Consider the following 25,284-nt stretch of genomic DNA (forward strand, 5'->3'; position numbering starts at 1 on the left):
TTAGTTTTATTAGGTCTACTAATTTTGATGTCAATTAGAATCGCCCTATCGTTTTCAAATCAAAACTTGCACGCTTATTTCTGACAACTTTATAATCCTTGTCGAAAAAGGTCTACCTACTTAAAATTTATTGAAATGTTAAATTTTTACCTTTTTTATACACAAGAAATAAGCATTAACTTCCTTAAATTGGTAAATCCTGATATTAGATCACTATAACTACGTTTTAATTTAATTTAAATTCCATATTAACCTATATATTGAAAGTTATTTTATGACATATTAACATTTAATTTCTGTATAGATTTTTGTAAATAAATATGATGTTCGTTTGGCTGTCTGTTTAATTTGTTAAGCATTGTTTTTAGGGAAGGCAATCCGTCAAATTTTTGGACCGGATTCGGATTCTTACAAGAATCCGTCCAAAAAATGGCGGATTCCCACGGATTCCGGATTCTTAGTTTTGGCGGATTCCGGATTCTTATTTTTGGCAGATTTGGATTCCGGATTCTAGCAATATTTTAAAAGGCTTTTTTTTTAATTAAAAAATTTAAGTGCTTCAGAAAGGGGGAGTTGAAAGAAGGTAATTTTAGCTTACCAATTAAGAATCCGCTATTAAAAAACGGATTCCGGACTCGGATTCCAAAATTGGGCGGAATCGGACACGGATTGCCAACCCTAATTGTTTTATATTATAGATGATCCAGATAGTATGGATGATGGAGATGAAGAGAATGATGCTGTTACTGTCAAAGTTGAACCGGATTTTGTTCATCTAAGCACAGGAAAAGAGATAAACCTTTTTGGAAAAAAGACATGATTGGCCTATTAGAGTAAAACACTAGAGGGAGAAAGGGTTAAATAACTGTATCGCCCCATCACAATCTTCTTGTGCAACCTTCCTATTGGGCCAGTGAAAATCAACCAATGCAATGGTATCTCTTATATTAACACAGCTTAGTAGCAGAAAATTATTTAGAAGTAGACGAAAGATGTCTTTGAAAAATGAAGGGAGATAGTTGTCTGTATATACATCTATACTATAGATCTGTATTTGGCCTAACCTTCTTGGAATCAAAGTATCTATTAAATCTAAAAACTGCATTAAAGCTAAAAATTCCCATATAACTTGAAATAAATTGAAATGTTATTGAACAAAAACAATTAAAAATTTTTGTACAAATATCTGTTTCTAAGAAACTATGTATGAATTTTTAGGATGGTTCTAGTAAATTATGCTTGAATTACTGCTTCCCTTTAAGATTGTCAGTAGGGTTGGGCCGGATACTTTTTTGGCCGGATATCCGGCTGATTTTTAGTGCCGGATATCAGGTTCCGGTCGGATATCTGGCCAACGTTCGATATCCAACAATTTAACGGATATCCGGCCAGATAACCGGATATCCGGCGTCAAAAATCAGCCGGATATCATAGTTTTAATATCCGGTATCTGGCCGGATATCCGTTAAATTGCCGGATATCGAACGTTGGCCATAAGATTAAAACCAGTTTTTTTAGCCCCAAGATGCCGACTATAAACCCCTTGATTTTATAATTGTACATTTTATATACGCGGAAAGCTATTTTTTATACGATGCGAGAAATAAATATTACAAGAACAAAATTGTCCACTAGCACAGAAAAACGTTTATCCTTGTGTTGAAATATAGATGATGATGACACAACTGAAGATGTGAGTACCCGTGCTCCCAATATTGAAATAACACCCAGGAGTGATGCTCCACAACAGGGGGGCAACAGGAGTTCTTCTAACCAAGGACAACAACCAGTCTTGCCTAAGGTACCCTTTTTCAATTTTCGGCTATTTCCCTAAAAGTGACTAGTCGAGCGAAGAAGACTTTATTTTAAAATAAAGGGGGAGGTAGGTTGTGCTAAAATTCCGTAAAGGTGTGAGTTTTAAGGCTTTAAAACTGTAGTAGAACGATAATATTCACTAAATATGTGTATTCCTTAATGAACAGAACTACCTATAGACAAAAAATAGTGAATATTATCGTTCTATTACAGTTTTTAAGCCTTAAAACTCACACTTTTACGGAATTTTAGCACAACCTACTTCCCCCTATTTGAGTTGGGGTTCTTGATGTTGGAATTTTTGCCCCTTATTTTCTATTTTTGTCTCAAAAATAAAGTAGCATAGGTTTCTGCGCTCGCTAGACACTTTAATGGAAAACACCGATTTTTCCAATAGGTGGAAATATTTTTTTGCATATTAAGATAGCATTTAAACCAATACTTCATTTCTTAAGGTTATATCCAGTTTTTCTGCTGCATACCATAAGCCAACTGCCAAACTATTGGCGAAGGAGAGAAAATTAGAAGCGGAACAAAATGCAAGGTTAGTTAATTTGGATCATGGAAAGAAAACTAAGTAGCGGGTTTCATCGTACTTTCACAGTAGCTTTTCTCCTATTTCTAGCCCCTGCAGGGGGCTCTAACCCTGCATGGCAATTATTAACATTTACAACCTAATTTAAATAACCTATCAAAATCTACTGTGAAAATATGATGATACCCGCTACTTCCTTTTGTTTCCATGATCCAGTAATTTTAATCTTTGCTAGGTAAGTACCTACTCAATTTGTATTTTGGAAAAAAAGTTTTTTCATATGACAAATAATAATATTTTAGTAGAGCAGCTTCAATATGACTGTGCTATGTTCGTACTTACTGATCAAATATCATTTTTTTGTGTGCTAGTGCTAATGTTATCCTGAAAAGAGCCCATTCCCACTTCTTACTAAACTAGCTGCTTCGCCCCTAACATCTAGGGACTCTTTAATCAAAAGTCTAAAGAATGGCAGAATAGCCTAAAATCACCCCAAAACTTAAACCTGGAATAAAATTGACTAAAACTACCATGGGACCTGTCATGGGAAGTTTCATTAAAATGGAGAATTCAATCGGTTCAATAATTATTGAGATCTTATGCCCCAGACAAAAAAAAGCTTACTATTTTAAGGATATACTCAGTCCTACTTTTGTTAAACTCTTATCTCTTGTTCATGAAACTTGTTATAAAAAAAATTATTTTCCAAAAAGAGAGGGGTAGGTTTCTGGTAAAATCCTTAAAGGTGTGTGTTTTAAAGGTTAAAAATAGTAGGTAGTAGAACGTTAATATTCACTAAATATGTGTAGGTATTTCTTATTGATAACTATAGACAAAATTTTGTTTAAAAAAGTTAATATAAATTTTTATCGTTCTACTACTGTTTTTAACTTATAACACATAACCTTTACGGATTTTACCAGAAACCTTCCCCTCTATTTGTTAAAAAAATCTATTTAATTTTTGTTTATTTTCAGACCACTACCCAACATAACACTAGATGTATTGAAAGTAGAGAATCCATTAATATATGATTATCTCAATATTGCCAGCGGACTAGAATTTTCTCCCAGGAATACATCCAATACTTTTATTATAGACATATTTCATCTATTAAACCTCTAGGTCTTATTTTTGTTTATCATTGTACCAAACCTTTCTTATGGAGTGCATGGTTGGTTATACGGTTTAAAGTCCTATATACAACTAGCCCTTTGATTGCACGACCTTTGTCTAGTAGTCCCAACTGTGCATGGTAATGAGTTGCGCCTGTTTTGGGCCATACCATTCAACCAACATACCAAAACATTTGAATAGAGCCGTATGAACCCTTTTAAACGTCTCTAGTTATGACGTGGTTCAAACTTAAATATCTGTGTACAGTTGTACTCTAACTCTCGAACTGAGAAGGATTGAAACAAGCGAAATTCCATTTTTAAGTGCTAAACTTTATTTACAATAGGTAATGATTTTATTTCTTGGCCATAGGAAAATCTTAACTAAAAAGTAATTGAATGTATGTCTTCAGACTAAGATACCTTCTCAGCAAATCTGATGATGAAATCTTTCTCAGGAATATTTCAGTTTCAAAAATTCAAGAAAAGATTTAGGAATGAAGATAAGTTAGTTATGCAATTCGTTAGATAATTATTTTAGGTACCTACTATTGATCAAGCCCCTTGAGACAAACACATAAAATCAAATGGAAAATGAAATTACTAATGGCTTCTCCACTAGCCCCTTGATTACGGATACCCCCGGCTGGCACCCACACATCAATATTTATTTTTGTTTAAAACTTTTGAGGTTAAGTATTTGGATACTGTAGTGGTGTAATTTTGGCGTAAAACTTGTTTTGTGGTGTAACTGAAGGGAAGTGCGTAACAAGAGGGGAGATGTTTTAATTGTTTGTCAGAATCCTGGTCCCTTGTTCCTAGATTTAAGATATAAACTGAATAACTGAATGCTCACAGTGTATCAAATAAAGAACCCGACACTTATCTTCAGTACAGAACAAACCTCACTCTAATTGTCAGAAGCTCGGGTTAGTTACGTTTGAAAATTATTGAACTTTAATGGATTTATTATTACTTGGATGTTGCACAGAATTTTTACGTACTCTGATAAATTGTAGCTCGCAGCTGCTGGCTAAAATAGCGATGCTTTCAATCCCCTTCCCATCCTGTCGTTACTTATATTTGAATTTGGCGAGAAAAGGCAAAAACAATTAGGCTGGAAACGGCAGTTTTTGGTGGTAGCGGCAGCTCCACCGCCGTTTCTTCACAGTTCCTGTTGTACATTTTTAAAGCAACTGCCATGTCAAATCTCAGAGCTGTAATCTTTATATAGTTGAGTTCCTTTGACTTTTAGTTTTGATTTTAAAAAGTGTCACTTCCGCCTCCCCCCTTAGTGGATTATAACGCAACATCATTTCTAAAATGTAAATTTATTTATTTAGGGGAAGATTTGTTGTGTACCCTTTTTAATTTTAATCATCAAGTCTTCAAGAATATTGTAATACGGGTAAGGAAATTTTGTGTATAGTCCCTTTTGTGGCAACGCTCGAAATGTCCTATCTGATTTTTGGAATACTGATTCCTAGTACAACAAAGTACATTGTTATAGGCGAAGGATCTCTATAATCAAGTCCTAAAAATGTAAGTATGTCCCTCAACAATATCCTGTTTTTAAGCAGTTTTTTAACAGATTTAATTACAATTTTGTTTAGTTCGACTTTTATACATTTATATTCTGATTATTTAGTTTTGCCCTATACAATTGTTAATGTTCGTTTGTCTTACTGTTTCAGAGCTTTGCTTTCATGGATGTTGTCATCCTTGTAAAAATATATTTTTTGTAGGATTTTCAAAACTGCAAATCCTCGGTAACGACACGGACAGGCATTTTTCTGTTTCTAAAAGAGCTACAACGAAACCGGTACAGCGTTTGCTCTGGAGCATTTGCAGAGGTATGACATCAATATAAACAAGGACACCTATATTTAAAGTAGCGCTGTTAAGGTCTAGGACATGTATATAATAATATTCACAACAAAATTTCTCAATTAGTCAGCGAAACTTAAGTCTGTTAATTACACTAGTACACTTAGTTTTATATAACCACATTTTTTTTATTCTTTGGCTTAAAAACTTTGGGAACTTTTATTAAGTTTTTATTGGTTGGTTCATTAAGTTAAGTGTCCAATAGTTTTAACATATAGAAGGGGTTATTGTTTTTTTATCGTCATTGAATATATCCCCAATTCAAGTACCCCTTTGGTTAATATTTTTTTTTTCAGGACGAAATAAAGTTTCCTTACTCTGATGACTTTATAAGAATGGTTTTAATAGAAAAATTTGAAGGCTCAATAGTTTACAGGTTAAAATATTTGTTTTTTAGCACTGAAGTTACTCTATAATTCACTCTATCTGGAAGATCTCATGAAATTACAGTTTTTGTAGTGAATAATTATAGTTTTTTGTTTGATTGTTCATTACTTTAGGATATGCGGGGGTTGTTAGGCCGGTGAAAAAAATTACCCCTCTCTCTCATTTTCAATTTATTTTATAAAACGGATGGGGGGGGGGGGGGGGGGTATCCGTGCTCATTCTCAACCGAAACTTTGTGTGAAATGATTTACTTCTTTGACAATATTCAATTGTTCAGGCATCGAGACTGTTATATGATGGTGCCAAGACGTCGGTTGTCCCACCACCCTGGGGTGGGCACCAGCTCCTGTGAATCTTGTCTCAAACTCAAATCTGAACTTATATTAAGGTAAGAAGAAATAATTGGATTAGAATCAGGGGTGTATAATATATTCTCACAAGATTCATCTTTTTTCCCTGCTACAAAATTTCTTTTTTTATCCCTAGTTTTTTTCACCAAGGAGGAGGGGGGGGGGGAATTGGAAAAATATTTAAAGAACTCTATACCTACCTATTTAAAGAATTTTAAACCCCCTCCCACATATTGTTTTAGTTTTTTGTTTACCAAGTAGGGGGGGAAATGGAAAAAATGTTTACAGTTCTCTTATTTTTAACATTTTTTTCTTTCTCCCGATCACATATTTTTATTTACCCCCTCCCCCCTTCAGCAGGGTCAATTATGCACCCACAACATGGTTTCGTTTGTTTAAACTCAACTCTTGTCCCTAGCTTATTGGAAGCCAAAATGATAGCAGATCATAACTAATGCTTAGAGTTAACTTATTCATACAGAGCTTAAGGCTGCGGCCCTTTCTTATTGGAGGATCTGTATTTAAAGTGGGAGGGAAATAGCATAAAACCATCCGAAGACTTAAATTGCCCATGCACTTGCACATCCCTGGAACTATGTAAAGTTTTATTAAGAGGAAGTAATCTGTGGTTTATGAGATCTTAAAGACAAACAAAAAGACATTACTGCCATAGGCGTCCAAGGGGGGGGGTAATGGGCCATTTGGCACCCCCAAACGATTTTGGGGGTGCCTACGGCACCCCCAAAATTTTTTGAACAATACCCCCCCCAAAAAAAAATTACCCCTACCTTGGGGGTGCCGTAGGCACCCCCAACGATTTTGGGGGGGGTATTTACCCCCCCCACACCATTTTGGGGGGGGTAATTACCCCCCCCAAAATAAATGTTCTTTAAAAAAAAATTTTTGGGGGGGTATTTACCCCCCCCAAATTGAATGTTCTTAAAAAAAAAATTTTACTGAAAAATTTTTTTTGGGGGAGGGATCTATGATGTAATTGTAAAGCACTGAAGATTCCATAAAATAGATACCTAACTAAATAAAATATTTCATTATATAATGAAAAAGAATTTCTATAGGCGATTTCTTTTGGGAGGATGTCAGGGTGTCTCAAAACTAGTTATAAAACTTACCAGGACCTATAAGACGCTTCACTTTAAAGTATAATCATATTGGTTCATTGGTTAGTGAGTTAATTATTGTATTTTTATGTTCTAAAGAATGAGATACTACTATATATTTGAATAGTAGTGGCGCCCTTAGCATCTAAGAACTCGTGTTTTCTAAAGGGTAAAGAGGGAGGAGAAAAATAGCCTAAAACCACTCAAAGGATTGACCTATAATAGTGTGGAACCATCATGGGATCTATGTGAAGCTTTCCTAAAAAGGAGAACTCAGTATTAAAAGTAATGAAATCTGAAGCTATAGTCAAACAAACCTTACTCTTCTTTATGTTATAGGATAGTACTTATTAACTTAATAGATTAGGTAGGTGCTTTTTTTACATAATTAAATTACCCCCCCCAAAAATTTTACCCCCGGGGTAAATTAGTTTGGGGGGGGTAATTACCCCCCCCCAACAGATTTGGGGGGAGTATTTACCCCCCCCAACAGACTTTAGGGGGGGTAATTACCCCCCCCAATCAAATTTTACCCCCGGGGTAAAAATTTTGGGGGGGGTAAAAAAAAATTTCGGCGCGCTTCGCGCGCCATTTTACCCCCCCCAAACACGAATTACCCCCCCCCCAAAAAAAAAAGCTTGGACGCCCCTGATTACTGCTTTATCTATCAAGATTTATCAAAATTAACCTTTCTAATGTGTATTGTGGAAAATGTTCACAAGAATAAATATTTTCCAAACTTTTAGCTAGTACTTTATATTTTATCACATGAATTTGTAGAATGTAGAAACATTATTTTAGTAATTTTAATTGACATAATGATGAAAGGTTTTACTTGTAAATTAAATATTTAAAACAACATTTAAGGAAAGAACAACAGAAGACGGTTAAAAACGTACCTCCACGATTAGGTATAATTTTTCTTCATATAATTTTCATAATTGCCCATTTTCTACAATTAAATTATCATAAAGGGAATAGTAGCTTTCGCAATATTCCATAAAGTTGTGAGTAAGATTCCAGTCAAATGCACTTATTAGGTCAAACTGTTCTTAAATATGCGTTTAATTATACTATGCGTTTGGTCAATATTAAGAACAGTTAGAATTGATAAGCGCATTTGACTGAAAGCTTGCTTACAATTTTACGGAATATTGCGAAAGCTACAATTCCCAGTATCGATTTATTTAGTTTAAAAAAACATAAAAAATGTCCTAAACATTTATGGATAAAAATAATAACTATTTTAGTTGCTGAAGAAGATAAGAGAGAATCAAATATGGTAAGTTTTTCCTTTTATGTAATACTAGTTGCTTCGCCCCCAAGATGCCTCTAGGGGCCTTTGAGAGCGTGGGGGGGGTGTAGGGTGTCGACCCCCTTGACCAAAAAAAAATTGGTGGGTTTTTTTTCTAGGAGCGATTTCGCTGGGGAGGGCTGAGGATACCCTCCCTCAAAATAGTTATAAAACTTTTCTGGTCCTGTAAGAAGCTTCACTGTTAAGGAAAACTATATCGGTTTAGCAGTAAGGGAGATCCTTCTGTACACACAGAGATCATAAGAACTGATGTTTATTTCTGCACATAAAAGAGCAATTATCATTTCTTTATTCGAAAGGTGGAAGCTTTGAAAAAATTTGTATTGTTTTAGAACACCTCAGACGAAGTAGAAATCGACGTGGAAATTTTTACCTCAAATTCACCCAGGGTAATAATTTAATATACTTCCCAGTATGGCTTTGAAACTGATAAATATCTGCTGGATTAAAACCGGTTGTGAGCCATACTGAAGAATCATCTATCGCATCGTATTTTACTGCTGATAAAATAATAAAACAAAATTAAATTCTCCAGTTTTGCCAAACTAACAAACAGACAAAAAACTATTATACACATTAAAAAATAAGAAAACTGAGTGTATCGGAAATGTATTAAAAACCCAAAAAATCATTGTTATTAATATTTAGCTACTTTAATTCTTTTATTTCTGTGTAGGTACATAAAACCCGGACAACATACAAGAAGCTTATCTACTCGGCATTAAGTAGCTCTCCGGTTAGAAAACTTTCATTGCAAGAAATCAAAGATTGGATTTTAGTAAGGTATGGTAATTTTGTTTAAAATTAACAAGTTATAGCCCCCATACATGTTTTTCTATATTCAAAAGCAGCGTTGCGGAGCTGTTCGATTTTGTTGCGGCTCTGGCTCCGCAGAGCCGCGTGTTAATATAACGGCTCCAGTTCCGACTCTTTTACCCACTTTTTTTGCCGAGTTCTTTTTTTTTTACTTTTGAAGGTTTTAAGGTTTTTTGAAGGACTTAAAACAAACTGCAAAACTTAAAAGGGGCATTTGCACACGACACAACAGAGTTACCAAATTAAAATTGATAAAAGAATCTCTTATTTAAGATAACCCGGAGCCGGAGCCGTTTTTTAACTAAAATAACGGCTCCGGCTCCAGCAAAATATGGCGGCTCCGGCTCCACAACGCAAGTCAAAAAATGTAATTATGTGCTTTCTGTATTTACACAATTTTGCAATATTTTTGTTTAAGCCTTTAAATTATCAAATATACTGCTTATTAAGTTTTGACACTCTGTAGGTAATTATGTTCGTTTGTTTTACCGTTTGATTTAATAACTTCGCGTTCATTGATGTTGTCATCCTTGTTTTCTATGAATTATATTTTAAATTGTTTAGGTTTCCTCAATTCAAGCACAAACCCAATTTTTGTAATTCAATTCGCCATAATCTCAGTCTTTGCAACATTTTTACACAGTTGGTAAGTAGTTTATTATGTATCTTTTTAAAGGCGAAGCTTTTCTTTAATTAGGGTCGGTAAGTCCGTCATTCCGTCCGTAATGGATAGCTTTTTTCGTTAATTTAGGCATGTTAGAATTGTCTTATCGATTTCAAACTTTGCATGGTGATTCCTGTAGTAGTTAGGTACGATTTAGAAAGCGTAGCAACTCTATGATCGTTACCAAAATGTCTGTACGTCCATTTTAAACATGTTTTAAATTTTAAATGGCAGTAATTTTCTTATTTTTGAAGGTAAAAGAAACATATTTTTCAAAAAATGTTTTTTTATGAAAATTTTATACCTATTAGAATTCTCAAAACATGTTTTTTCTTGCGGCGGCAGCTATAGTTGCCGACAGTCGGCGGCTAAACGGCAGCCAAATTTTATGAAGAAATTTTTTTGCTACTTCCATATCCGGCATGAAAATTCAGCCGGATATCCGGCCAAAAAAGTATCCGGTTCAACCCTAATTTCTTTGCTGTACCACTTATACACATAATTGTCCTTGTCTTTAGGAACGAGATTGGCCGGGGAAGGGTAATTACTGGACAATAGATGCCTCGAAGAAAATGGAAATTAAAGCGCTGGAGGAAAGTCCGATGCCATTCACTGAAATCACGCCAAGGCCATCCCCCGTCAAGGTTGTGCCCATTGCCCCGAAACCTCTCCAGATTACTTCTGTTATTTCGGCCTCTTCTACAAAGGTAATTTCACTCAAAGTGCCTAGTCGACCCAATAACTCCCGTATCTATAAATTGAAAATAAGTTTTACTTGCATATTTGTTAGGTTACTAGCGGCTACGCCCCTAGAGGCCTCTAGTGGCTCTTTAAATATTTTTTAAAAAGTTACGTTACCTATCTATGTTGGGTTCAAGTTTCTACGAATATTTTTAAAAATTAGATTTTTTTGTAATTTCTCTTGGGAGGGTGGTGTTACCCTCCCACAAAATAGTTATAAACTTTCCTGGGATCTATGAGAAGCTACCCTGTTAATGAGATTCCGATCGGTTCAGCGGTTAGCGAGATCCTTCGGTACAGACAAACATCCTGTTACTTTATTATCGTTAGGTTGTATAATGTACATGGTAGTTCTGCAGGAAATAGGAATCATTTCTATAATTTTATTATTTTTATCCGCGAAAAGCTGTTCTATTCTAAAATACGATAAAAAAAATTAATATGTAATCTAACTTTTAAGTTAGTTCCCAGTATAGAATAATCTTACCAATTTCAGGCTAGTTCCCCAGTAACCAGCGGAGTTCATGGTATAAATCCTTTAAACAAAGATTTAGGTATGCAATTTTCTTTAAGGGTTTATTCAAACTAGCAGTGTTTAAGCTTTTCTTTGACTTTATTATATAAAGAAGTTAGGGCTTTTGTCTGTAGTCAAAGTTCTCAGAAAATGCTGGTCTGAATTTTTGTACTTTATTAATGCCTTGAGATGGTTTAAGGCTATTGTTCTGACAATAAATCTATAAATAAGATGTATAACCACACAACTACCTGGATCCTCTTGTTGGGGGACAAGTTTAGCTTTCTGCTTTTTTGTAGCGACTTTTCTGTGTTAATATTGCTATTGGTTGATTTCAAGGACCCAAGGATCATCGGGAAGGAGACATACAGTTATTTAACCCCTTTTCCCTTGTTTTACTCTGATGTTCTGATTTCCACAACCCTCCACTAGATGCAAGGGGCGCAGAAAAAAGTTAAATAAAAAGTAAATGGATCTACTGCAGTTCACGGTAAAATATTGCTGGTAACGAATATTGCCAAAAATCTATGAATTTTAAAGGCTGCTAGCTGCCAAACGGCTGAACGTACAGATCATGCCCGCACACTGTTTTAAGCGGCACAAGAAGGCCTACAAATAATCTGGAATAGCCATAAATCAATAATGAATAATTATCTCGCAGTGCAGAGAAATGCGCGAAAAAGGCCCATTTTACTCGTTTTTTCTTCAATGAAGCTTTCCCTGTGCATCATTGGATCTTGGCTATTCCAGATTATATGTAGGCCTTTATATACCGCTTAAAACGGTGTGCGGTTATGATCTGTACGTTCAGCCGTTTGGCAGCTAGCAGCCTTTAAAATTCATAGATTTTTGACAATATTCGTTACCAGCAATATTTTACCATGAACTGCAGTAGATCTAAAATTTAAATAAAAAGTAAATTTTAGATGTATCAGTATCAGATGCATTGAAAGCACTTCCTTCACAATATAAAGAACAACTTAAAAAAGGTAAAATAACTCTAATCTTTTTTAAAACCCTCGAAAGTTTTTGCTAAAGTGTACTATGCACGAACGAGAGCAAGTTATTCTTAGCACCTTCCAGCAGTGATTCTAAATATTTTTGTGAATATACTAGGGTTTTGTTTGATAAAGTTATACCAACTAGAAAAAATTAAGTTTCACCATGATTTTCTATGAATAAAATTTTGAAATGTCAATCATTTTTAATGAAATATCATCAAATGTTTTGTTGAGTTCAAAGGTTCAATAAAAACACACAAAAACATAATCAATTGCTATAAATTACAAAATTACTCTAATAAAACTGTTAACAATATTACAAGTTGCCATCCCTTTTTCTAAATTAACATTTTCATTTTAAAAAGTTGACTTTTGTGTCACAGCAGTTTGAACTCAACAAAACATTTGATGATATATTATCCAAAAATGCCTAACATTTCAAAGTTTTGTTCATATAAAATCATGATGAAACTTTTTTAAAAAAATTGATATAGCAATATTTAACATTTAGAATCACTATTGAAAAATGCTTAGAATCACTTGCTCTACTTCGTGCGTACTTCTCTTTCTTGTTATATTAAATATTTTTGTCAGTGTCAATAAAAGTAAAAAGTATAGATGTATAACCCAGACAACACAAAGGCATTAAAAAGATTTTGTTAAAATTCTTGACATATTGAATACTTTTTTCAGTGTCTATAAATGTATAACCCAGACAACTCCCTGGATCCAGTTGTAGGGATCTTTTTCGTCTGCTCTAAATTGCCTTTTGCTTAATTTTGCAGCGACTTGGATGTGTTAATATTTCCGTCGTTATTGATTGATATACAAAGATTACATTAAAAGTCGGCACAGAGTTATTTAACCCCCTCCCCCGGCTATTGTTTTATTTTAATCTTATGTCTACTTGGGCAGGCATGTCCTTAAGTCCATAAAAGCGGTTAAATTACAATCGTGTTTTTTGAAGGTTTGCCAGTAATTCTGCGGCCAGTTATTGCTGGAGGCGTGTCTACCGGTATTACTCCGCCTTCTATCAAAATTATTAACCAGGTTAGTATATAGAAAACAGAAACTTGACGGGGTAATGGGTTCGAATCTTGGCCCCAAATGCGTCATGACTGAACACGTTTAAAGTTGTTACTTTTGCTGTAATTGACAAAGGTCCCGTTCCCAAGGGTATTACTGAGGACCCGGGGAGTGTGTACCATGTGAGTAATTTGAAAGCTTACCTTAAAAGCACAACAACTACCAGTGAAACAATTGTTGATCAAATTGGATATACATTAGGTATGTATTGTGCAGTATGCATAGAAAAAAATGGGTTAATTTTTCTTCGGGAAAGAAATTAATTAGATATCATTAAATATTTTTATCTTGGGGGAAAAAATCTTTGACTTTTTTCTGTTTTTGACTTCAACTACTATTTAGTATTCTTGATTTTAATATGATTTTTCAGGGAAGCTTAGCTCAATCATCAACCATTCTAACCTCATCAATAAATACCTCCTCAATTTCAATATCTGGCCCTATTATAGCAGGTTTATTATTTTTGTATCCTTATAATAAAATAACAGGATGTCTGTTTGTTTGTTTGTCTGTCTGTCTGTACCGAAGGATCTCGCTAACCGCGGAACCGATCGGGTTCTCCTTAACTGGGTAGCTTCTAATAGGTCCCGGAAAGATTTATAACTATTATGGGGGAGGGTACCACCACCCTCCCCAGAGAAATCGACAAAAATAAAAAATAAACGCCGCTCTGCGGACATTTTTGCAATTAGCTAAAAACATTCATAACACCATCTATGGGCGAAAAAAACATTTTTTGTAAATAGCTGATTTTAAAATAGATTTAAAAGAAACAATTTTACCTGTCCCTAGAGGCCTCTAGAGGCGTAGCCGCTAGTTTTTAAATTAGTGTTAATAAAATTTAGAAAACTATAAAATAAGAAAATTTTCCAAGAAAAAGAGCATTCATTTGAAAACTAAATTACCAGCACATCAGACTGACGTTACCATTCTGTAATTAATTACTAGAAAAATCTCCCTGGAACCCGTTCAACCCCATAACCCCAAATTGTTAGGGTTCTTAGATTGTTTATTACAAAAGTATCACAATAAAGTTTTTATCTATGAAATGATATTTTCTGGGGGAAAAAATTGTTAAAACCAGCCATCTCATAACAAATTAAGTTTATTGATACTCGTCTGCTATATTCAAAACTAACGTTGCGAAATAGCGGCATTCGATGCCCTAGTACCCAAAGTCTGTCAGAACCTGCTAAATTCTTGCACATTCCCTTTAAGCTAGTACCCAAAGTCTGAGACCCCTAAAAATTGAATATTCGATCCATTGTCCCTTCCCTTACTCCCTGAAAACTCTCCTGTTTGAAAAAAATTAAGGGTTTTAATCTCCTTATAACAAACTTATTGCATTGTTTGAACTATTTTTAAAATATTTGTTTTATTTTACTTTTAATGTACAAATCAAATGTTAATATTAATTTAGGTGTCCAGGGCAGTAAACCAGTCTCAAAAATATTAGGACAATCTGTTATTAAACCCAGGTAGTCATTGCTTTATGATCTAGTGCTCACTTCTTCCACCAATTCTAAAGAAAAAATTACGTTGTTCTACTGTTAACACAAGCCGCGCAATTTGATTTTTAAATTGTACATATTTTTTTATATTCTTTAATCTTTAATGATTTACTCGCAAGTCAAGTTTTAAGGCAGTTGGGACATTTTACCACATCGCTCCTAAACTATGCGTAGCACAGGAATCATTTTTATATTTCCAAAAAATAGACTTCATAACGGTTCTAATGGTATGCATAACGTTTTTCTACTATTAACACAAGCCGCGCAATCTAAATTTTAAAAAGGTCCGCATTTTTTTTGCACACCCTTTACATTGCATTTATTATTGTTCGTTTTTCTTACTATCTAATTTTTCTAGCTTCGTTTACATGAATTATTTTCATCCTTGTTTATTGTCTAGAAATGAAACCAAGTTAATTCTGCATCCGAATGTGATACCTCAAACAAGACAAAATGGGGAAGGTAATAGTTATTTATCGCATTGTATTACAGACAGCTTTCCGCGTATATTAAAATAAAAACTTATAAGATTTAAACCTTCGGCACCTCGGGGCTAACAAAATTATTTTAAAATTAGTAGAAAATTTTCTGTATTGCGATACTTCACAAGATTTCTCGGCATGCATGACTGAGAACCATTTCTAATCCAGCGGATATTAATAGGTTTCGAAGCCATATGGGAAATTGATTTATCATATCAATGTAAATTTTTTGAGTTTATTTTCATAGAAAGGATTGAATTGCACCTAACATCTTGACTTTATTTTTAAAGTGCTTTGAGGAAAATGGGGTTCAACATCTCAACAAGGGGGTTAATTAAAGGGTTTTTTTCGGTGTGGGGGGACCCCTTTGTACCCCCATTGGACGTTCCAGGCCTTCATGAAATAACCTCTATTTCAAAATTATTAAGGAAGTGGACGAATCCTAATACCTGGCAGTACAAGTACACTCGGCATTGCCACAGTAAGCCAACACAAGCTACTTGCCTCTCCGAGTCCCAGCGGTAAGAAATTCAGCTATTAAGACTTGAGGTGGATTCTTGAAAAGTTTTAGGGTCGCTACATCACACAAAAATCTACAAAAATAAAATAAAATCTTATGTTAATAACCCTTCTATGATTTTATTTAATTTTTGTAGATTTTTATGCGATTTTGGAGGATTTTTCACAAAAATAATTTTGGTGAGGCAGCACTGCAGCGATCTAATTTTGATAAGAATCAACCTCAGAACAGAACAGTAAATTGTTATGTAGAAATAATCCTTAAGATCTTATCCGACACAAGCTTCTTGCCTCTCCTAGTCCCAGCGGTAAGAATGTAATTTTTAAGACAAGAACAGTAAATTTTTATACAGAAATAACCCTCGAAATCTTAATTATCCGCGTCCCGCTGCATTAGAAATTTGGACTGGTAACAAGAGTTATCTTATTTGTTGGCTTAAAAACTTTGGGGACAATTATCAGATCTTGATTGTTTGATTTAAAATTGCGAATCTTTTAATTTTGATTTACAGAGCAGGTTATTTTGTCTATCATTAAAAGGTACGCACATCAATTTATCGTTCATTGTCTAATCCCTGAAGATGTCTGTATTTAGGTAATGCTGGAGTGATAGTATCTCCTGCTTCTTCTGTGAAAACCATCACCCTGGATAGTTCACAAGATTCAGGTAAAGCCTGACAAACGCACGTGACTTTTAAAGAAGGATTTCTATGAATACTTCAAAGAAAGTTTTGTAATTATAAAAGATTTTGTCGATGAAAAACAATATACTAATTCTTATCTTATCATATAAAACCAGTAATGCTCGCTTAAATATAAGCTCGTTTTGAGTTATAGCAACTCATTAATCTTGACCGGAAAGTTCATTTAAAACATGCTGATATTTTTAAAGATACGATTATAGTATCCATATGATTTTTTTGGAATAATGACTCCTAGAACAACAAGCAAAAAGAAGTATGTCCTTAAACTTAATATTCTGCTTGTTAAGTTCTAACATTACAAAAGTGTTTATGTCCGTTTGTCCTACCATCTTTTATGACTGTTGACATCTTTGATTTAGATGATATCCACATAGTACCTGGCCCTGGTGGCTCCATTCCCCACCAGGATACTGGCACAGGAGGAGGAGGAGAGTCCATAATCCACGTCAACACCAACACTGCCAGTAAAGAGTTGTCTGGGGTGAAGAAGGACTTCCCCATGCCCCCCTTCTCCATGGTTGAACTTATCATGATTAGGTTGGTCATGGTCATTTTATTGTTTGGCGTCGAAATCGATTCATTCATACTTAAACCTTAATGAAAAATCATGTAACGTATCAAATTACAAAGAATTTTCCACGGAAAATAAAATAATAATCCCTACTTAGACCTCGAGCAAACACATTTATATTAGGGTTGTGTAAAAATTGTCCACAGAAAGAAAATGAAAAGTAATAGCATTAATCCCTTTCTTATTTTCTTATCCGAGGGCAACTGTTTTTAGATTTCATAGAAATATTATTTCATTACGATTCCAAATTCGATTAATTTCCTCTGGATAAAAACCAGTTTTGAATTGAGATATAAAAATACCAAGGTTTTATATAAAAAAATATATCAAACAAAATTACCCCTTTATCATACTTCAAACACTATTTCTCAGCAACCTTAAAGGTTAAGACAATGGACGATAAATTACAATGCATACCGAATTATGCTACATAAGATTATTGGTTGAAATGTTTAAACACTGCCAGATATGAACAAACAAATTTAAATTGAATAAAAGTTTCCAAAGTTTTAGAGTCAACGAATAAGATAACGTGGTTATAAAACTTTGGGTACTAGTGTAATTTACAGTTCAATGCCCCTTCCCTCCCTATCATATTGCCTCACTTCAGTGGCTGTTGCAACATTTAATAATGTTTTTTTTAGTATTTTTTACTCGCGAGAGAGGCAGATTGGAATCCAACAAATCAGTGAATACATCCGACTATTTTTCCCATTCTACAGAAAGCCTGGATTCTCAAGAGAGTAAGTTTACTAAAAGTGAAGCTTTTCTATAATTAGGGTTGGTCCGTATGGAACGGATTGCTTTTTTTGTTCCTTTAGGCATGTTAGAATTTTCCTATCAATTTCAAACTTTGCATGGTGATTCCTGTAGTAGTTAGGTGGGATTTAGAAAGCTTAGCAACTCTATGATCGTAACCAGAAAGTTCGTGCGTCCATTTTAAACATGTTGATTTTAAAACTTTTTAAAAACAATTTTTATGTGATAAAATCATCCAATTGTTCTGATTTTTGAAATATTGATTCCTAGGACAACAAAGTACAATGTTAAAAGCGAAGTCCTAAAAATTATGTCCTTAAACATTATCCTGTATTTAAGCAGTTTAAATTGCAACAAATTTACTTACAATTTTGTTTATACTTATACATTTATATTCTGATTATCGAGTTTTGACACTATACAAGTATTAATGTGTTTTTGTCCTACCGTTTCCGAGCTTCGCTTTTATGGATGTAAGATGTAAAAAAAATAAAATATGGTATGTTTTTTTTTTCAGAGAACTGAGCGTGAAAATTAAAGACATAATCACAGCTGAAAATAGAATATTTTACATGGTTATTAAACCGGTAAGTTCCTCTTTATAGTAGCAAAGCTACTTTATAATTTACTTTGTCCGTAACGCTATGAAGGGAAATATGGTTTTCTCGTATGCTATTTGAGATAGTCTGCTCAAATGGCCTGTTCGTTTCTAGTCTATACTTTTAAAAGCGAAGCTTTTCTATAATTAGGGTCGGTCCGTCCGTAACGGATAGCTTTTTTCGTTAATTTAGGCATGTTAGAATTGTCCTATAGATTTCAAACTTTGCATGGTGATTCCTGTAGTAGTTAGGTACGATTTAGTAAGCGTAGCAACTCTATAACCATTACCAGAATGTCCGTACGTCCATTTTAAACAAGTTGATTTTATAACTTTTTTAACAACAAATTTTTATGTGATCTAATTATCCGATTGATCTGATTTTTGGTATACTGATTCCTGGGATAACAAAGTATAATATTATAAGCGAAGCAACTCTATAATCAAGTCCTTAAAGATGTAAGTATGACCATAAACATTATCCAGTATCAAGCAGTTTTTCAACAAATTTCAACAAATACATTTTTTTATGTCCTGATGCTATACACGTGTTAATGTCCGTTTGTCCTACCGTTTCAGTGCTTTGCTTTTATGGATGTTGTCATCCTTGTTTTTCTTCTGTCCAGGCCTAGCTATTGTAACAATCAATTCTACAAAAAAAAAGTCACGAAGCCTTTGGAAGTTAACTAGGGGTATATCTTGTTTTGTCATATAACTGAAGAGGGATGGGTAAGAAGGGGAGGAAAAGGGGAAGGGGGCTGTGGGGAAATTATCCTTTAGAATTGTTTGTCAGAATATCATTCCCTTTTACCAGCTTCTGTCTGTCGTTCGTGCTTTTAAATAATTTATTTGTATTTCGTTTTCTTTTGCAACTCAACATCTACTCTATAACTCAAATTGTCCGTTTGTACTTTATTTGTATTTCATTTTCTTTTGCAACTTAACATCTACTCTATAACTCACTTTGTCCGTTTGTACTTCCCATTATTTTTTGGGGTCTACTTTACCCCCCACCCATTAGAGTAAAACACTAGTGGGAGAAAGGGTTAAATAACTTTATCTCCCCATCGCAACCACCTTGTGCAATCCTTCTATTGGGTCATTGATACTCAACCAATGTTGTCGCTTATATTAACACAGCCAAGTAGCAGAAAATAATTTAGTAGCAGACGAAAGAGGTCTTTGAAAAAGAAAGGGAAGTAGTTGTCTGTATATACATCTATACTATAGATTTGTTTCCCAACCTTCATCCTATTTTACCCTGCTCCTGCCTTTAGCCTTTTTTTTGTTTCCTGATAAATCGTTACTTCTCTCTTAACTTTTACTCATAGAGGCATGTAATTTAAGATTTTATGAATAAAAATAATGACTACTTCATTTAATCTTTAAGTGTTATGACCGCATGCGTTCTTGTTTCTAATAAGATTAACCTTATAGTAAAGGTAAAGGATCTTTGTTTGTGTGTGTGTATCGAAAGATCTTGCCAACCACTAAACCGATATGGTTCTCCTTTACAGGCCGGTTTTTTCATAGGTTCAGGGAATGGTTATATCTCTTTTTGGGGAGGTTACCACCACCCTCCCAAGAGACTACAACTAAACCCATCTGGTAGCAGATAAAGATAATTTTGTTAAACAGCTGATGATATCCTTTTTTTTTCAGGGAACAACATTGCTATATTCATTTGACGAGTCTGTTGATGAATGGAAGAATTTGGTCGTTTCAGACAAATGGTTCAAAACTCCTGTAGATGCAGACCTATTTCATCATATGTCCACTAAGTGTCCAGAATTTATGAAGGTAAGGTGTCTTAAGTCACAAAACTCCTGTAGATGCAGACCTGTTTCATCATATGTCCACTAAGTGTCCAGAATTTATGAAGGTAAGGTGTCTTAAGTCACAAAACTCCTGTAGATGCAGACCTGTTTCATCATATGTCCACTAAGTGTCAAGAATTCATGAAGGTAAGGTGTCTTAAGTCACAAAACTCCTGTAGATGCAGACCTATTTCATCATATGTCCACTAAGTGTCCAGAATTTATGAAGGTAAGGTGTCTTAAGTCACAAAACTCATGTAGATGCAGACCTATTTCATCATATGTCCACTAAGTGTCCAGAATTTATGAAGGTAAGGTGTCTTAAGTCACAAAACTCTTGTAGATGCAGACCTGTTTCATCATATGTCCACTAAGTGTCCAGAATTTATGAAGGTAAGGTGTCTTAAGTCACAAAACTCTTGTAGATGCAGACCTGTTTCATCATATGTCCACTAAGTGTCCAGAATTTATGAAGGTAAGGTGTCTTAAGTCACAAAACTCCTGTAGATGCAGACCTGTTTCATCATATGTCCACTAAGTGTCCAGAATTTATGAAGGTAAGGTGTCTTAAGTCACAAAACTCCTGTAGATGCAGACCTGTTTCATCATATGTCCACTAAGTGTCAAGAATTCATGAAGGTAAGGTGTCTTAAGTCACAAAACTCCTGTAGATGCAGACCTATTTCATCATATGTCCACTAAGTGTCCAGAATTTATGAAGGTAAGGTGTCTTAAGTCACAAAACTCATGTAGATGCAGACCTATTTCATCATATGTCCACTAAGTGTCCAGAATTTATGAAGGTAAGGTGTCTTAAGTCACAAAACTCTTGTAGATGCAGACCTGTTTCATCATATGTCCACTAAGTGTCCAGAATTTATGAAGGTAAGGTGTCTTAAGTCACAAAACTCATGTAGATGCAGACCTATTTCATCATATGTCCACTAAGTGTCCAGAATTAATGAAGGTATGATGTCTTAAGTCACAAAACTCCTGTAAATGCAGACTTATTTCATCATATGTCCACTAAGTGTCCAGAATTTATGAAGGTAAGGTGTCTTAAGTCACAAAACTCTTGTAGATGCAGACCTATTTCATCATATGTCCACTAAGTGTCCAGAATTTATGAAGGTAAGGTGTCTTAAGTCACAAAACTCTTGTAGATGCAGACCTGTTTCATCATATGTCCACTAAGTGTCCAGAATTTATGAAGGTAAGGTGTCTTAAGTCACAAAACTCATGTAGATGCAGACCTATTTCATCATATGTCCACTAAGTGTCCAGAATTAATGAAGGTATGATGTCTTAAGTCACAAAACTCCTGTAAATGCAGACTTATTTCATCATATGTCCACTAAGTGTCCAGAATTTATGAAGGTAAGGTGTCTTAAGTCACAAAACTCTTGTAGATGCAGACCTATTTCATCATATGTCCACTAAGTGTCCAGAATTTATGAAGGTAAGGTGTCTTAAGTCACAAAACTCTTGTAGATGCAGACCTGTTTCATCATATGTCTACTAAGTGTCCAGAATTTATAAAGGTAAGGCGTCTTAAGTGGGACAACCCACCCTTCTCTTAAGGTGTCTTAAGTGTCCAGAATTTATGAAGGTAAGGTGTCTTAAGTCACAAAACTCTTGTAGATGCAGACCTGTTTCATCATATGTCCACTAAGTGTCCAGAATTTATGAAGGTAAGGTGTCTTAAGTCACAAAACTCTTGTAGATGCAGACTTATTTCATCATATGTCCACTAAGTGTCCAGAATTTATGAAGGTAAGGTGTCTTAAGTCACAAAACTCCTGTAAATGCAGACCTATTTCATCATATGTCCACTAAGTGTACAGAATTTATGAAGGTAAGGTGTCTTAAGTCACAAAACTCCTGTAAATGCAGACCTATTTCATCATATGTCCACTAAGTGTCCAGAATTTATGAAGGTAAGGTGTCTTAAGTAACAAAACTCTTGTAACTAAATGTCCAGAATTTATGTAGGTAAGATGTCTTAAGTCACAAAACTCTTGAAACTAAATGTCCAGAATTTATGAAGGTAAGGCGTCTTAAGTGGGACAATCCACCCTTCTCTTACATTAGGAATCTTAAGGGATAAGACAACGGGCGATAGATAAAATTATTGTTGATCACCAATAATGATAAAAACAATATACACCTGGATTAAAACTATCTGTTGAATAGTTTGGACACTTCTAGTTTAAACCTATCATACCCAAAAACATTAAGGAAAGAAATTTTCTATCGAATTATCCTCATAAATTTTCGGTATTTCAGTTAAATTTCCTTGTTAAGCACAAAAAACTTCATTTATTTTTCAATAGTTTTAAAAAAAAACTTTTATTCCCCCTCTCCTCTGCTTACAAATTATTTTAAAAAAACTGGGGAGGGGTTCAGTGCTTGATAGAGACTTTAAGGGAAAGCACCAAATTTATAATTGTTTAATGTTAAAATGGAAATATTTTCAGAAAGTCCAATCTATCCGAACGAAACTGGTACCAGTGAAATACACCCTGAATACAGACACCACAGTAAAGAAACCTCTGCTTGCTGACAAGATAGCTGAGGCTGCTGCCAATGCTAGTAACAGAGCTGCTGCTGATACTCTTGACAGCTCTCTGGTCGACAATCATAACAGGAATTTTTCTCTTTCTTTTAATTGCAGTAACTAATGATTATGAGAATAGTTAGAAGAACAAAATTAATTACATTTTTACCCTTATATTTGCATTAAAAACACACGACCGTGGCTCAACACTGTATGTATGTATGTAGCCTTGATTCTCTGAAGTTAGGATTCAGATGCACAAGGAGATTGGAGGTAAGAATCCTTTGGCCAATCCTAGATTGGTAAGCTTCGCGCATAGCTTAGTGTATTCTATGTTACATTACAAGCTGACCCGAAAATCTCGTGGAAGCTACTCAATTATTAAATCACCCTGGCCTTGAGTTTTGGCAGGTGTTCCATATTAAGCCACCCTAATTAATGGCACTCTTATATGAATAAGGAGCATGGACGAGGGAAAGCACGATACAGTTGCTTGATAGGTAGGATCCTAACTTTCTACAAATCTCCCTCCTTACAACCTAAGGGCATCTCAGGGAAGGTTGCGTGATTATATTCTGACAAATTGCAACAGCATTTTTTCATCCAAGTGCAATATCTATGAGGGGAATTGAACTCGGATTTTCCCAACCAGAGCATAGTGTGCTAACAACTACTCTATGGGACACCCTCAACACGTAGCGCACTCGCTCGTCGTCGTGGAGGTGATAGGTTCGAATCTCGGCTTAACACCATGTCATAACTAATAACGTTAAAAATTGTTCCTACTGCTACTATGTCAGGTGCGCGACATTAATAGTTAGATTAGAGGGGGAATGCCTTTGCCCAAAACAGGCGCAACTCATTAGCATGCACAGTTAGGACTTCTCAGACAAAGATCGTGCAATCAAAGGGTTGGTTGTCTGTTAGGTGTTACATAACCTAATACCCCGGGTGTTTGGACAGAAAAGCAGATATTTGGCTCCCCTTGGTTATCCTGGGTTGTTGGACCATGGCGTTTGAAATGTCATGTACAGCATCTCCGCCCGTCTGAGGTAATTAACGAGGTATATTTCCATGTCTTTAATTAAATAACATTTTAGATAATTTTTAATGTACATAGAATCTTCTTCACAAAGGAAATTTGAATGCGTCTTTCTGAAAGTCTGTCATCAAAGGATGGTGGTTAGGTTTACAATCTACAGTCTCTACGCATTATCTGATGGGATTCAATCCTCATAAACTGTCTCACTTACTTTTAGAATAGATTCAGAATAGAATGATGTAAGACAATGTCTGATAAATTAAAGAAATCCCCAATATTGATATATAAAATTACCCCTTTTAAGATTACACTTAGTGGTTGAAACGTTGAGCCACTGAACTTACGGATCCAACCAAACGAAATTTAATAAGTCCCCAAAAGTTGTTAAGCCAACGAATCAGAAAATGTTATTATAAATCTGTACCAATTATGAACAAATTACCCATAAAGCTAAAAAAAATTAATTTTTGTAATAAAAAGAGAAATAATGAAAATAGAAATGATATGTTGGATGATGTGACGGAATTGATTGATGATCAGGACCAGAGTGATATTGACGAAGAGGCGGAAATTATTGAGGTATGTATCTTTCTTCTGGGTAATAATTAAGAGGTGGGGGGGCGTCATGTAGAACTCAACACAATGTCAAATTTATATTTTATTTAGAGTTTTTCTCACATAGTTTTAAAAATAATAGGCACGAAGTTTTCCTCAAAGTGCTACGCTGTTTAAATTGTACCATATTGGATTAGGAATCATTATGTTAAGTTTGAAATTAATAGTTCAATTCTAACATGCTTTTAAAACACCCTTTAGATAATTTGCCGCCACTTTTTAACCCATAAGTAAAAACTAACCAAAAGAATGAAAATTACACACAAAATTGTTTCACAGTCTATTTGATAGATCAAAGTTCAAATGAAGTTCATATTTGTCTGCTAGATTTGGGGTCTTTTCAATTTAGGGGAGGTAGTTAGTTGTCTAGAATAAAAATGTGTAAATACACATTTGTTTAAAGTCCGTTAGTTCTTTATATGTTCGATATTTGACCATAACTCTTGTCAAAAATGCATACAAATCAGACTCTTTTCGACCTAAGATACTGAAACAGTTTCTATACAAGCCCAAGTACCTAATCAGTTTTGAAATATTCTATTTCATGAAAAAATACTAAAAAATATAAAAAAAAGTGTATAAGTTTTTATATGTTTAGATACTATAAAAATTAAAATTAATAAAAAAAAATACATATCCTTATACTAAAGTAACAGGATGTTTGTGTGTTTGTATGTTTGTACAGAAGGATCTCGCTAACCGCTTAACCGATCTGGTTCTCCTTAACAGGGTAGCTTCTCATAGGTCCCGGGAAGGTTTATAACT

The 25,284-nt window shown here is 34.5% G+C and overlaps 1 protein-coding gene across 17 annotated transcripts in view; it reads left to right on the forward strand.

Moving 5' to 3' along the window:
- Positions 1 to 25,284, forward strand: part of LOC145325892 (uncharacterized) — a 45,162-nt gene that overhangs the window by 125 nt on the left and 19,753 nt on the right. For 16 of the 17 annotated variants that reach the window (XM_080168873.1, XM_080168883.1, XM_080168884.1 and 13 more), the window contains exons 2-31: positions 699 to 783; positions 1,669 to 1,801; positions 2,271 to 2,359; positions 3,328 to 3,420; positions 3,876 to 3,920; positions 4,321 to 4,394; positions 4,809 to 4,873; positions 5,211 to 5,318; positions 5,649 to 5,728; positions 6,017 to 6,127; positions 8,075 to 8,118; positions 8,458 to 8,489; positions 8,855 to 8,911; positions 9,199 to 9,305; positions 9,903 to 9,984; positions 10,521 to 10,709; positions 11,240 to 11,297; positions 12,184 to 12,246; positions 13,226 to 13,308; positions 13,715 to 13,796; positions 14,765 to 14,822; positions 15,256 to 15,317; positions 15,766 to 15,858; positions 16,452 to 16,523; positions 16,920 to 17,097; positions 17,776 to 17,874; positions 18,408 to 18,477; positions 20,151 to 20,288; positions 22,783 to 22,950; positions 24,400 to 24,483. In XM_080168873.1, coding sequence (XP_080024999.1) covers positions 699 to 783; positions 1,669 to 1,801; positions 2,271 to 2,359; positions 3,328 to 3,420; positions 3,876 to 3,920; positions 4,321 to 4,394; positions 4,809 to 4,873; positions 5,211 to 5,318; positions 5,649 to 5,728; positions 6,017 to 6,127; positions 8,075 to 8,118; positions 8,458 to 8,489; positions 8,855 to 8,911; positions 9,199 to 9,305; positions 9,903 to 9,984; positions 10,521 to 10,709; positions 11,240 to 11,297; positions 12,184 to 12,246; positions 13,226 to 13,308; positions 13,715 to 13,796; positions 14,765 to 14,822; positions 15,256 to 15,317; positions 15,766 to 15,858; positions 16,452 to 16,523; positions 16,920 to 17,097; positions 17,776 to 17,874; positions 18,408 to 18,477; positions 20,151 to 20,288; positions 22,783 to 22,950; positions 24,400 to 24,483 — 2,702 coding nt within the window. The remainder of the gene's footprint in view (positions 1 to 698; positions 784 to 1,668; positions 1,802 to 2,270; positions 2,360 to 3,327; positions 3,421 to 3,875; positions 3,921 to 4,320; positions 4,395 to 4,808; positions 4,874 to 5,210; positions 5,319 to 5,648; positions 5,729 to 6,016; positions 6,128 to 8,074; positions 8,119 to 8,457; positions 8,490 to 8,854; positions 8,912 to 9,198; positions 9,306 to 9,902; positions 9,985 to 10,520; positions 10,710 to 11,239; positions 11,298 to 12,183; positions 12,247 to 13,225; positions 13,309 to 13,714; positions 13,797 to 14,764; positions 14,823 to 15,255; positions 15,318 to 15,765; positions 15,859 to 16,451; positions 16,524 to 16,919; positions 17,098 to 17,775; positions 17,875 to 18,407; positions 18,478 to 20,150; positions 20,289 to 22,782; positions 22,951 to 24,399; positions 24,484 to 25,284) is intronic. The other variant, XM_080168890.1, reaches the window with a different exon arrangement.

Source organism: Acartia tonsa, chromosome 8 (assembly GCF_053477335.1).
Source record: "Acartia tonsa isolate MP-2025a chromosome 8, ASM5347733v1, whole genome shotgun sequence".
Lineage (NCBI taxonomy): Eukaryota > Metazoa > Arthropoda > Copepoda > Calanoida > Acartiidae > Acartia > Acartia tonsa.